Source organism: Balearica regulorum, chromosome 11 (genome assembly GCF_011004875.1).
Source record: "Balearica regulorum gibbericeps isolate bBalReg1 chromosome 11, bBalReg1.pri, whole genome shotgun sequence".
NCBI classification, from domain to species: Eukaryota; Metazoa; Chordata; class Aves; order Gruiformes; family Gruidae; genus Balearica; species Balearica regulorum.
Genome location: NC_046194.1, coordinates 9,531,845 through 9,545,344, shown reverse-complemented (window position 1 = coordinate 9,545,344; position 13,500 = coordinate 9,531,845). Strand labels below are relative to the sequence as shown.

At 44.8% G+C, this 13,500-nt stretch overlaps 1 protein-coding gene across 1 annotated transcript; it reads right to left on the bottom strand.

The window, feature by feature from the left end:
• Positions 1–2,844: 2,844 nt before the first annotated feature.
• Positions 2,845–12,906, bottom strand: RAP2C (RAP2C, member of RAS oncogene family). Its single transcript, XM_075763194.1, has 4 exons — positions 12,749–12,906; positions 12,258–12,667; positions 10,104–10,423; positions 2,845–5,352 (listed from the first exon to the last, which is right to left on the bottom strand). Exons 2-3 carry the CDS (start codon positions 12,528–12,530, stop codon positions 10,145–10,147), a joined length of 552 nt encoding a protein of 183 aa, XP_075619309.1. The 5' UTR covers positions 12,531–12,667; positions 12,749–12,906; the 3' UTR covers positions 2,845–5,352; positions 10,104–10,144.
• Positions 12,907–13,500: the final 594 nt, after the last annotated feature.

The window sequence follows — 13,500 nt, the reverse complement described above, 5'->3', positions numbered from 1 at the left end:
CTACAAGCAAACCAGGACTGCTGACTTTTCAGCAGAGATAACTTGAAAACAGGTCAACACATACTGTTTTAGAACCTGTATCTCATTTTAATTAAGACTAGACACTTCCACGTAGCTTCAAACTGTGATTACGGTCAGGCTTATTAGGGCAGATAACAGTGTACTGCTCGACACAAGGTGTGGCCGGTGGTTCACCCTCCACCCACGCAGGGTATCTCATGTACTTCCTCCTAGGGCTGTCCCCACTGCAGGGTTCATGCGGTTGGTGGTTCATACCCAGCGCAGTCAGCCAGGCTGCAAGGCCCAACTCTGTCCTCATTAGCGATTCAGTTACGTGTCACCCCTGCTACGTGGGGAAATGTCCTCTAGTCTGTGCTGCGGTGAGCTCCAGCTCTCCAAACACGCTGGGGGGACGTACCTGTCCTCCGGCTGCACATGGGAAGTGGGACACTGGGGAGCTTTCTGCAGAGCCTGTGCACTTTTATAGCAGGAACCGTTAAACCAAAGAAAAAGCTGTCTATGAAACCCTATCTATACCGCCCCCGAAAACAGCTAGCCCAGGTTTAAAGCAACATGATGCTGTCACACCTATTTTGCAAAGGATGCTGCTTAAACATTTGTAGAGCAGCAGCAAAGTTCACTCTCAGCACCAAGACTTTTGAAAGATAGTGGCCTTAAACATAAATCTTGCATGCTTCCTTAAAACCCCCAACCCAGACTATGCTGTACTGTACCTTTGAAACAAAGCAGAGCTGTAAAGTCACAGGGACTCCCTGGCTGCCCTTGCATCCACTTCCCAGCCTCTGAGTGGGAGTTGGAAGCAGCTTGCTTAGTTACGCTGATTGCCACAAGGAGCCAGGAGTATTATTGTTCAATTATGACTTCTTTTAAACCACATGAGAAATCAGACTCAGACAGTGATGAACCCATTTGTTATTTCTCAGAGCAGATCAGTCCTAACATGTCAGCCTCCACGCTCACTGCCACAGGTCAGAACCTCCTGGCGAGGGGGTTAAGGGAAGCGTATATTTTGTCCGAGATCACTTAAAGGGCAGTCTGCCCTTCTTCATCTTCTCAAGGCGGAAACCACTTGTCCATGTCAGTGAAGGAAGTCTGAGCAGGAAGAAGAAACAGCACAGAAACCTACCTTCAAGATAAGGCTGTTTTAGCTGGAGGAAGGGTGGTAAACATGCTCAGTGGTTTTGCCTATTGACACGTCACTGAGGAGCGAAGGTAGCAAGGTAGCAACTTCTTCTGAAGTTTAAATCACATTTTACATTAACACATGGCTTCAGTTACAAATGCAATATTAAAGGTCAGTATCAAGACTGTAAATTCTGAGAAAGACGCACTTTTTTGTTACAGGGAGCAGATGACAATCATTGACTTAGCAAAGTCAACTTTTACTGAGCATTTAAGATAACTTTTTATCCAGTTATTTTGGGCACTCCCAGTTTGGAAGGTTTTCTAGAAAAATCTTCTGCTTCTCCTGAGGCAGAGCTCCAAGAGCACTTTGCTAGTGTGATGGAAAGATGCCAGTTCTGGATTACTACGGTGGACAGCAGCTACAGAGACACTCTAAGACGATGTCAGGACTCATAGCCATCTTCATACACAACCCCAAGGTCCAGAGGAACCTTGACAGGCTTGAGAGGCGGGGCCAGGGGAACTGCATGATGTTCAACAAGGCCAAGTGCAAGGTCCTGCACATGGGTTAGGGCAATCCCAAACACAACTACAGGCTTGGCAGAGAATGGATTGAGAGCAGCCTTGGGGAGAAGGACTTGGGGGTGTTGGTGGACAAGAAGCTCAGCATGAGCCAGCAACGTGCACCTGCGGCCCAGAAAGCCAACTATGTCCTGGGCTGCATCAAAAGAAGCATGACCAGCAGGTTGAGGGAGGGGATTCTGCCTCTATTCTGCTCTTGTGAGACCCCACCTGGAGTACTGCATCTGGCTCTGGGGTCCCCAGCACAAGAAGAACATTGAGCTGTTGGAGAGGGTCGAGAGGAAGTCAGAAAGATGATCAAAGGGCTGGAGCACCTGTCCTATGAGGACAGGCTGAGAGAGTTGGGGTTGTTCAGCTTGGAGAAGGCTCCAGGGAGAACTTATAGCAGCCTTCCAGTACCTAAAGGGGCCTACAGGAAAGATGGAGAGGGGCTGTTTACAAGGGTGTATAGTGATAGGACAAAGGGTAATGGCTTTAAACTGAAAGAGGGTAGGTTTAGGTTAGATATAAGGAAGAAATTCTTCCCTGTGAGGGTGGTGAGGCACTGGAACAGGTTGCGCAGAGAAGCTGTGGATTCCCCATCCCTGGAACTGTTCAAGGCTAGATTGGACGGGGCTTTGGGCAACCTGGTCTGGTGGAGGATGCCCCTGCCCAGGGCAGGGGGTGGGATCTAGATGACCCTTCTAACCCAAACTGTTCTATGATTCTATGAAAAGCCTACATGAAAAATAAGAACATTAAAGATCTGGACAAGACAAGCACAAATACCTCTTTTGAACAAAGCTTCACCATACTGACCTGTGAGGAGAGGCACCATCACTATGCTGAACTGAGTCCCTGCCTTGCACATGAAGATAACACACAGCCCTTGCTCCCCCTCTTCTCTACTCAGCACACCCAAACCCACGAGCTTTACACCCAGTCTGGGCACAGTTGTACACCTTGTTTCTCCGAGCGGGAATGAGTCATTCATGACAATTCAGATGTGGTTACTGTGTTCAGAATAACCAGTACTTTAAAAAAACACCCCAAAACACCAAAAAAACCCACAAAAAAAAAGCAGCAGCTTGTCCCATCAGCCCACTTTAGAAATTGAACACATACTAGTCACCCCAGTTTGGTAATACAGGTATCTATTTTATTAAAAAAGTTACAAACAGGTGGACTGTAGGGTTGTCTTACAAAATGACAAGAATGAATTCTACTGGAAAAAACTTTTTACAAAGCATTATAGGTAATTGTTCCATTTTTGCACTTGTTATTCCAGATTTCACCTATCACTGATAAAGATACAGTACATTAGATACGTGATGTTAGGTTACATTTTTATTTGTAGAGCCCTACTGCAGTGATTTGAACAACTCCTAAACAGATGCCATAGTAAAGACAATACATATTGCATTTATTATTAGCCTCTTACTCTAATAAGCAACTTCACATGCAATCTATTGAGGAAGCCTAAAATAACTTTTGGTCCCTTTTTCCCCCCAAAGTGTGCTGAAGAAACCATCTCTTGTTTTCCCAGTCCTGTCACTCTAAGCTAGTTCAAGTTTTTTAAGTTTTTTTTTTCTTTTTTTCTTTTTTTTTTTCTTTTTTTGCGCTGAGGTCAATGAAAACGAACACTGGTTTGATAACTACCCATAGGAATGAACCACTGATTAATATCAACCAACTTTTTCCCCCCTTAGACAAAGGAAAACTAAGATCTTTATGAATTACTTTTTTTTCCTATTACTTCCTTACAACCTACAAAAAAGACCAACAATCACCACTTCAAAAAAAAAAATCTACTTTGAATACAAGGTTTGGTTTAATTCTGATATTAAAGTGCAAACCTAAGTATTAGCCTCAGCCTGTTTATAAAGTTTGTATGAACAGGGGGAAAAAAAATATTCAAGTAACCCCACAGGAAAAAAAAAAATTAAAAATCAGGTGTTTCAATACCCAAGCAGAAAACCTGGTGTCCTCTTCTTTTAAAGATTCAAATTCAACACTGAATGTAGACTCAGAATCTTTATTTCTGCTAACACTGTAAAGTCAGCCTGCATTATTACCAATAAAACACATTAATGTTGAGATACTGTACCGATGATCTTTTATTGTTTTAAATGCCATCATCCACAATACAATCCGTGAGTTTTAAACTGCTTAACCTCATATATCCATCACTGCTTTTACTGGAGCTTTTCTCAAAGTTATTTAGCTATTACAGGGAAAGAATGTACATTTCTAGAAGCATGTTCAAATGACTAAAGCTGGGCTCCTAAAAACCTAGAACTTTGGTGCAGTAGGTGAGCTGCAGTTATTAAATTTCTGCAAAAAAAAAATTCACACATTTTAAACCACTGCTAGAAAAAGCTCTCATGTATGCAACATGTTAATAAAACTGAACAAAAAGATTTCATCTGTTCTTTGTACATTTTCATTCTGCTCTTTATACCTGTGTTATTGTTAAAATTTTCAAGTATTCAGAGAAAATGTTGATCAGGTAAACAATAAGGAAGGCAATGGCTGTTTAAAGCACGCTTGCAGTTAGTATCACTGAAACCTGGTGCTTTTCCCCTTGTTACACCAACTTGTCTCTAATATTAAAAATGTTTATTGGGAAAAACAACAAACTAAAAAGCAATTTGTGACAGTGCAAGAAAAACTTTAACAAATATTGCTTTAAAATATTATTCAGAAAGACAAAATATTAGGAACTATAAAATGTAAAGTGATCTTATTTGCATTAGATTTACATGTGCAGAGGTCTACTAGATGTCTCTCACTGTGCCAGGCAAAGCTGAGCTGACTGACTAGGCATACAGCCCATTTTGAAGGATACATTATCCCTTTTCAAAGGCATAAAGAAGCTATTTGTAAACAAGCAAGTTTAGAAACTCAGTAGAAGGAAAAGTGTGCTGCCATTTTTCAATGCTACAATTATCATTTTTGATTAAATGAGTTTAAGAAACCCATGATTGCAAGATAAGAAACATCAGCTGGAGACTTGACATCCCATTCCAAGTAATCCCTATTGTCAAATCTGACTGGTTACAAACACAATATCACAGGTGCATTTGCCAAGAAAAGGGATACTACATCCATACAACAGAGGTGCCTTCAGTATCTTTTCATGACACTGTCACACGTAAACAAAAAGTCTCAAAGAATGACCAGCTACATTGTAGGAGAAAACTTTGCAAATAGAAATAAGCACTGATGCGAGGTAATATACAGAAGTAACCATTTGTTTAAGGCTCAATTTATTCTCCATTAAAACTCTCTTCTTTTAAAAGGCATTGAGTAGGTAATACTGAGTTTAAGTATTTAATAAATACAAGTTCAGAAATTGATTAAAGAAATCAATTAAAATATTAAAAATGAACTCTTGCATATTAGCCATTATATGAACTTAGAAAGCTATAAAAGGACTGATAGATAAAGAACAGATTTTTAAACTTATGGTAAACATGCTAAGCATTCTGATTAAGGTGTGTGGATCCTGGAGGCCACCAACCTTACGCACTTAGATGTATGGCAATGTGCTGTAATAGAGACAGGTTTACCAAGGCTCAGCTCTGCAACCTGGGCTGAAAGTTCTCCAAAGCAGCATCTGTGCAAGTTTCCTCTGAGTTTTATCTGCAATTTAAACAAAATAACTAATGAAAGCCATATTCAATATACATTCAAAGTGAGCTCAGCTTCTCCCACAGTGTGGAACAGCTAGTTTTCTATACTGAGCTCCAAAGCACTGCTTCACACAGTGGCATTCTTGAAGTTTTCCAAGTCTCGTAATGCAAGAGGCAAGCAGGTAACAACTTACTGCTATGAACTTTGTAACAGCTGACCCTCTGGGATACTACACTGCTTCTAAAGTTCTGAAATAAATAGGAAATATAAGTTCTCCTGTACAGAGATATACACGCGCTAGGCTTTGCATTGGTGCGAGGCAGCACTACATTACCCAGTAATAATGAAGCAATGGCATTTTGCACCAGTTCTGGGAACAGGTAGATGAGCCAACTAATTCAGTTTTGACATCTGAGTTCTCAGCATTCAGATCCTCTAAATTACTACTAAAAAAAGCCCCTTAGCACTCATCAGATCTGTCCCCTCAGCAGGGACAGAACTGTATGCCACTGTTCTCAATCAAGCACACAAGTGTAAGCAGCGTTACCAACGTGACCAGTACATCTTTCTATTTCTGATGACTTGCTTCCACTTCACAAGATTTATCTGCAGAGATATCCTAAAAGCCTCAGTTGAAGCTCAATGTCTGTAGAAATCTGTCCTTCACATGGACATGCATGGACTTCATTGAAGCCTGATGCTTGGCTTTTCAGGGATTTTGATGAGTCTTCTCTGTTCTTGAAGTCTTTGTAGGAATCAGGACCTTGTTTCCTGTTGCACCGTTTCTTTTCAGCTATTGATTTGCTCTCAATTAACAGTTTGTCACTACAGCATGCTCTGACAAGTCAGAGTTCCCCTTCTTGCCTAAGAACTAGTCACTCCCAACATTCAGGACCCCTGTACTGACAGGAAGAAACAGCCAGGTTTTGCTTGCTTGCTTTCCAACTAACAGTAAGTCTCACCCAGTCTGGTGAGCATGCATGTGTGTCCCCCACACTGTTGCTGGTCCATGAGTTTTAGATGGGGAGGGTCCCTGTACTGTCCAAACAGCAAACACTTCACCTTTAATGGGGATGGATTAGACAGGCTTAACAGGTGTTTTATCTTTGCTTAGAGCACAGGAGAGGCAAACCACTTACAGTGCAGCTCTGCATCCTACAAGAGTTAGATCCATCCCAAAACTTCACCTAAATCCAGCACCCAGTGCTGTGGCCAGCAAAGAATTGCTGGGGATAGTAAGAACAGAGAAAGCAAGTAATGGTAATTTTCCCCACATGCTCTTTCAGCACCCTTGTATTTGAGGTTAGGGACCTCCCAATTCAGATTTGTCATCCTTCCACTGACCTTGTGCTTAGTTACTACAATTAGCACCACACAGTACCTTACTGGGTTTGACTTGCCCATGAAATTTCTATAGCACACTCTATTCTCTTCTGTGAGCAGGTAGGAGAGAGTCGGATGTTAGACAATCTAGTAGGATAAATTTGTCTGCGTTGCATAGCCACACAGACCAGAAGACAGTATACTTTCAGTTTTTATCCCTAGAGCACTCTTCCTTCAGCACATGCTAATATCAGCTATTCATGAATGGAGGGGACAAAAATCACTAATCAGCATCAGTATTTCACCCCAATAGTAAGGTGTTCCCAATCCAACTAGTACCTCTACAGAAAACCTTTAATGCATCAGCACTTTAACAGGTGCCATATTTTAAATAAGATTACATTTTTAAAAGGAACTATTTATTAACCTGATTACGTAGTTACGTTCCATCCTTCATTTCACCCAAGGTGGCAGACTGGAACAGTAATTTAAGCAAGTGCTACTCAAAAATGTTGTGAAAGAACCTACATAACATCATACTTGGCAGATAGGTTGATGTAATGGTACCAAAAAGAGTTAAGTGGTACCTGCTAGTTAAAACTGACACAGCCTTAGATAAAACCAGGTCCAGCATATAATCCACTCCCCACCCTTCCCATTGGTTTCTCCATCAGAACTGTAGAGACACCAACTGTTTCTACATACTTCATTCTGAACTAACTGATCCAGACCCAAGACTTCTCCTGGACACAGACAGGTCACAGAACTCGGAGATGATGAAGATTACGCTAAGACACAGCTATAGTTCAAGCCCACTTCCTACACAGTTTTTCAGACAGCTGGTTCCACTTCCTCAGTTTCACTTTACCTAGGAGGGGTCACTGCTAAAGCAGATGTTTGAGAAGCAAACATTGTTCCCTGGATCACAGATAAGCAGAAGAATTACAAAGCTGATTACAGCTATCACAAGACACCATCAGCAGCTCTCCTACACTAGAACATATCAGACAGAAATTATCAAGCAGCAAAAGCTTATCATAAAGTTAATAAGAACCTACACCTACTCAAGCAAAGAATGAGGAAAGAGTGGGAGCCAGGAAAAAGAAAATACCCCAAAAGTGTGAGGCTGAAATAGAAGATACGGAGCATAAAGCCTGTGAAGAGCCAGGACAAGCAGTAAGAAAAGAGGTTCCAGACTTGGTGAGATCTGGACTAACAGTAAGCTGCTTAGGAAGGAAAGGCTTACCTGTTTGGCACAGGTGACTACACTGGGCAGAAGCAGCATCTCCTAGAAGCAAGGAAGTATTCTGCTGCTAGAGCTTTGATGTGACACTATGAGCTAGGCAGAATGAAGGAGAGGAAGTCTGTATTACAAGAGCTTAGAATCCTCTATCTCAACAGATAAAAGACATAAGAATATAGATGTTTCTTCTGAAGCAAAAACATGCTTAGGAAACTCATCGAATCTAGGCATAAGTTACGACTCAAAGGAATAACACATGGCACTGCCCCCTGCCTCAATTTCACCTTTAAGATTAAACTTGATATTTAATGCTAAATCCAGAAGCAGCCAGGTTACAAAGAAGCCTCCCTTAGAAGTAACCAATTCTGGAAGTATAAATTTCACGGATAAAGGGCCTGATTTTGTCCGAGTGGGAGACAGCAACCTGCACAAGATGAACCACTAGTAATCCAGGGGATGGCCATAACCTTCGGCATGGTACTTCAAGTTCACATGCTCTTATGTGTGAAGCTGCTTTAGAAATAGCTGAAACATTGCATTACTGTAGGCCAGTCAAGATACTAACCCTGCAGCACTCCGTTAAAAAAAGCAGTAATTCCTTTGACTTACTCCTTCCTATAACCCTGTAAGGCTCTACATGTGTTAGGGATTAGCGTACAAGGAAAGACTTCATTTGTATTTTTCTCTGCTCCAATACAAGCAGTTTCCTCACCTTTCAGCAAGCAAATCTTGAACTTACATATACCTCTTGCACGGTGACAGCAGCCTCTCCTTATTTCACAGAACTGGAGATAAAACCATCATGTATTATCTTTAGTACGACAGTGCTAGGGTCATGAGTATCTAAAATTTTGCATTCTCAAAGCACTTGATAACAATCTCAAAGACAAGCTTTGAGACTTCACTCTCTAACCTTGCACTCAAGATTAAAGAGGATACATGGTCCAAAGATTCCAAGTAATAACCTATTTTCCCTCTTGTCACTCAGACACAAAAAGCTCCTTTGACTCAAGCAAGAGTTACTGACATGGCAGGCAGAGCCTAGGCCTCAATCGGTGCAGCTGTCAAGAGGGGCAGTTCTTTCCCCTGAATTTTCACATCCTCCCTCATCCCTGCACTTGCCATGAGAGATCACACCGAGTTGTTTGCCAACCAGGTCCAACAGACAACTGAAGGTCTGACGGACCAGCTGGTTGCACGCAGAGTGTACCAATGATGTACAAGAGCCCTTCTCAGTAACACAAATTCAAGCCGATGGTGAAACCAGACCTGCAATGGCTACAAGTGAAAACAAGAGCGGGGGGGTCCCAACAGTGCTGCTGCATGCAAGGAAGGCGCAGGTCCATTTATACAACCAGGTGGAAAAGGTACTGAAAAAGACCACCACACATGTGAAGGACCAAGAACAGCTATCCTTGCAGAAAAAAATAAAAATCAAAGCAATACTCGAGACAGGGGAAGTGTTATAGAGGCCCCTCTGAACACTGCACTCTTGCCACACCTCTTATGAGTCACTGGGAAAGGAAAGAGCCGTGCACTGGGAAGCCATTTTATAGTGTGTTCTCTGCTCTGCAGATTTTAGATGAAGAGCACTTTGCACATGTCCTTGACTAGTGCACATGGGCTTCAAGCCACTCCTCACAACTCAGGCTGCTTCTCTTTTATTCCACTGATAAGGCAGAAATGTACTCTAAGTACATTCAGTTTCCCTACTATACAATTTATTTATTTATTTTTAAACAAGCTCAAAGTCTACTCAGCAAAACTACTGGGAAACTTGGTCACAATAATCCCAGTGAACTCCAAGGTAATTCCCATTATTTGAAAATAACTCAGATATCAACTACAACCAATGAAGAAAATCACTGCAACATCGCAAAACGTTGTTAAAGATAATGCAATGTCAAATACAACACTGACAGTCAAAATCAGTGCAGATGAGATCATACACCTTGTCTCATTCTAAAATTACTGCAAGTAAATGCAATGTTCCCTGACTAACCCTACTGAAGTAATGAAATAAGTCCATTTGACTCGAATAATCATGTGCAACTGAATGCAGAAGCTTCCACCTCTTTTGGAGGAAGGCTACCTCCAGGTTAGACTACTTAATTTCAGACTCCCTGTCACACTTTATCTGCTTCCTTCAACAGCATGTTTATGCATCTCAGTTAGTTATGACTGTTCCACCAACCTGCTCTGTATGGCCATGATTGAGGTTTTTCTTAATTTCTCTCACTGGACGATGCAAGTTGTACAACACTGATCTTGTTTTTCAGGCAGGGAGGCATAGTTCATTTGCCTGACGATCTCAGCAAACAGTTCATCCACCATTGTTTTGCTCTTGGCTGATGTCTCCATGAAGGGACAGCCCCACTCCTGAGCCAGGGCTCTGCCTTCTGCAGATAAGACCTCCCTCTCCGACTCCAGATCCACTTTATTCCCCACTAGGATCAGAGGAACTTTCTCGTATCTCTTCACCCGGACAATCTGGTCCCTCATCGGCTTGATGTCCTGATCAAACAATCCAACTGGTTAGTATGTGTAAGTAATCACATGAAATTGCTATTTAACCACTACAGAAGTACATTTTAATAATCCTCACATGCAATCGAACATTCAAAGTACATCAGAAGACTTCCTCAATTTATATTCACGTGGATCTAGAACTTGGAGAAAGTTTACTACCCATCTTTAATAAAAGTTATTTTTATTGTATATAAATGCATTCACATTTCATAAAATGTATGCATATATACAAACGGAAAGTGACTACTGTACTCGAAGAGAGACTTTTGGTTCAGATGAAGATACAGTATAGCTGCTTTGAAAGTTATTTCAGCTTTCTGAAAAAATTGTCTCGAGTCTAACAACCTGTAACATTAGCAGTAGCATGCCATTACACAATCATCAGGATGCTTGTGTTTAGTTTACAGCTTGAGAAAGCTAGTAATTTAAATAAAGCCTTCTCACTTCTGGAATGCTTAGAATAATTCATTGTGAACACATTTAATCACATGTAAGTAACCAAATTAGATGCTGTAAAGAGATTTTATTACCTAGAGATGCATTTATTCAAGTCTGAGCTAACATCAGAGTTTACACTTGAAAGTCCGAGTCAGCCTGCTCTGCCCCCTGAGTGTTTTAAGTTACTATCAGTACTACTAAGTTCTACAAATTCTTGCATAGTTCCGAGACAAAGCAATTCAAGCGTTTGAAGTTATCACTGTGTAAAAGAACTGCAGAGAGTGGTTTACACCTTCTTTACGCCTTACTACCAGGCTTCAGAGTAAACATGTTATAGACAGACAAGAATAATTAAATATTAACAGGGTGGATTACTAACTGCATGTCCATTCCTCCAATAATGGAGACTCACTGGTCCCCAGAATAAGCAAAAACGAGGGGAGAAACATCCCAATGTCATTGCTGCTGTTCTCCAAAGAAAGTATGTCTTCAGCTTGTACTCAGGCTATTTCCAGGCCTCTGCTAAGATAAAGTTTAGCCTTCAGCAGAAGCAAACACACTGCTTCAGTGGGGGTGTGCAAGGTTTTGCCAAGCAGCTGGAATACACCCAACTCAGCAACTGAAGCCAACGCAGTAGTTGCAAATCCCTGTGCTGCATGCAGTGCTGCTAAATCCACTTATTCCCCACAAATAAAGCCTCATTTCTAGAGGCAGCTCAGATCAGTTACTGGCTGAGATGTTTCCATTTTTTTTGAGAGTTTTAATAGTAGAAATGAAATCCAGACCCACAAATTATCACATATGGTTTGCTTCTCCTCTCCAGTACACCACCTACGCTGAGAAAGCATCACGCTTATTCTGGACAGGAATATATTTTGAGGGGAGGGAGCGGAAAATAGCTGCTTACTTAACAAGTCACAACAGCAGAACAATAAGACTCTCGTCAAGACCAACTGAAGAAACATGCCGTTTAAGAAGGGAAGAAAAAAAAATAGAAAAAGGAAGTCTCGATTTTAATATTGAGTGATTTCTTCATAAAAGGGGATTGCCAAAAGACTTCTATGGGGGAAGTGCGAGTGGGTCATTGTTCTCCAACACTGCGTGGGATTTAACAATGGTGGCATCCTGATAAGTACCTGCAAAGCAAGCAGTTTTCCATCAGGAAGCAGGGCTGGTAAATGCACTTTCAAGCGGGGCATTTCCACTTTTGCCCCTTCGGAGATAAAGAACTTACAGGCACCCACGGCTAACCCCAGAACTTCCTCCTCGGCCCAGCGCCTTCCCCAGGGCAGGCACGGCGCGTCCGCAGAGGGGACGCCGGTGCCAGCCGCCCCCCGCCCCACCGAGACGCCGCCCCCGCCCCGGGCCCGGGCGAGGTTACCTGGAAGGACTGCTGGTTGACCAGGCTGTAGACGAGGATGAAGCCCTGGCCGTTTTTGATGTAGAGATCGCGCATGGAGGCGAACTGCTCGGTACCCGCCGTGTCGAGGATCTCCAGCACCGAGGGGGACGAGTCCACCTCGATCTCCTTGCGGTAGAAGTCCTCGATGGTGGGGTCGTACTTCTCGATGAAGGTCCCGGTGACGAACTGCACCGTCAGGGCGGACTTCCCCACCCCCCCGCTGCCCAGCACCACCACCTTGTACTCCCGCATCGGGCCCCGCAGCCGCTCGCCGCTCCCCCGCCGGGCCCGCCGCCGCGGCCCGGGCCTAGGGCAGGCGGCAGCGCGGCCCTCGCATAGCTCCGGCCCGCCTGAGGAGAAGGGCGAGGCGCCGCTGCTCCCGCGCCGTCCTGAGGGGGAACACACAGCCGTTAGGGCCGGGCCCAGCCCGGCTCAACCCCGCCGCCACCGCCCGCCGCCCCGCTCCTTACCGCCGCGCCTCACTCCATACCGCCGCGCCTCAGCCGCGGGAACCGCCCGGCAGCGGCCGCCCCCGCCCGGAAGGGTTATGCTGCGGCACCCGGAGGCACGCCCCTCCCCGCCGCTTTCGCCGGTCACTTCCGGCGCGGAGCCCCGGCGGCGCGGGCTGGGCATGCCCCATGACGTGCTGCGTCACCGGCCGCGCAAACAGGGCCCGGACGCTTAATGCGGCGACACCCGCCGCGGGGGACGGCTTTGAGTGTGGCACCGAGGCAGCCCTGCCGCCTCCTCTGGTGGCGGGACGGGTTTGCGGGTGGCACCAAGGCGCCCCGCTCGCCTCCTGCGGGGGGACGGGTTTGCGGGTGGCACCGAGGCGCCGTCCCTCCCTGCCTGGTAGCGGAGGGGGCCTCCACCCCAACATGGCGGCCGCCAGCAGCCCCAGGGCGCCGCGGCGGAGCCCTGCCCGGGCCGGGGGGGGGGGGGGGGGGAAGGCGCCACACGGGCGGGCGATCTCCGAGCTGTGCGGCCGCACACGTCCGCTCAGTGTTCCCTCACGCCAGGCCCGGGAGGGCCGGACGTCCCCGTGGGGCGAGCGCAGGCGCCGCGGCCGATCGGGCCCGGTTCAGCCTCCTGCTGTGAGGCCGAGCTGCTCCCGGGCTCCGGCGGCACCGGGCCCTTCCAGATGTAAACAATTCGTCATCACGGCCAGAGTTCCATTAAAGGCAGTTTTCTGGAGGAGCGCCTTGGCCAGCTCTTGCTGAGC

Excerpts from the sequence above, each read along its gene's own strand:
- RAP2C (XM_075763194.1), bottom strand. The coding sequence starts at position 12,530 with ATGCGGGAGTACAAGGTGGTGGTGCTGGGCAGCGGGGGGGTGGGGAAG. Across the intron at positions 10,424-12,257 it reads TCAACCAGCAGTCCTTCCAG|GACATCAAGCCGATGAGGGA; the intron begins GTAACCTCGCCC and ends TTGTTTGATCAG.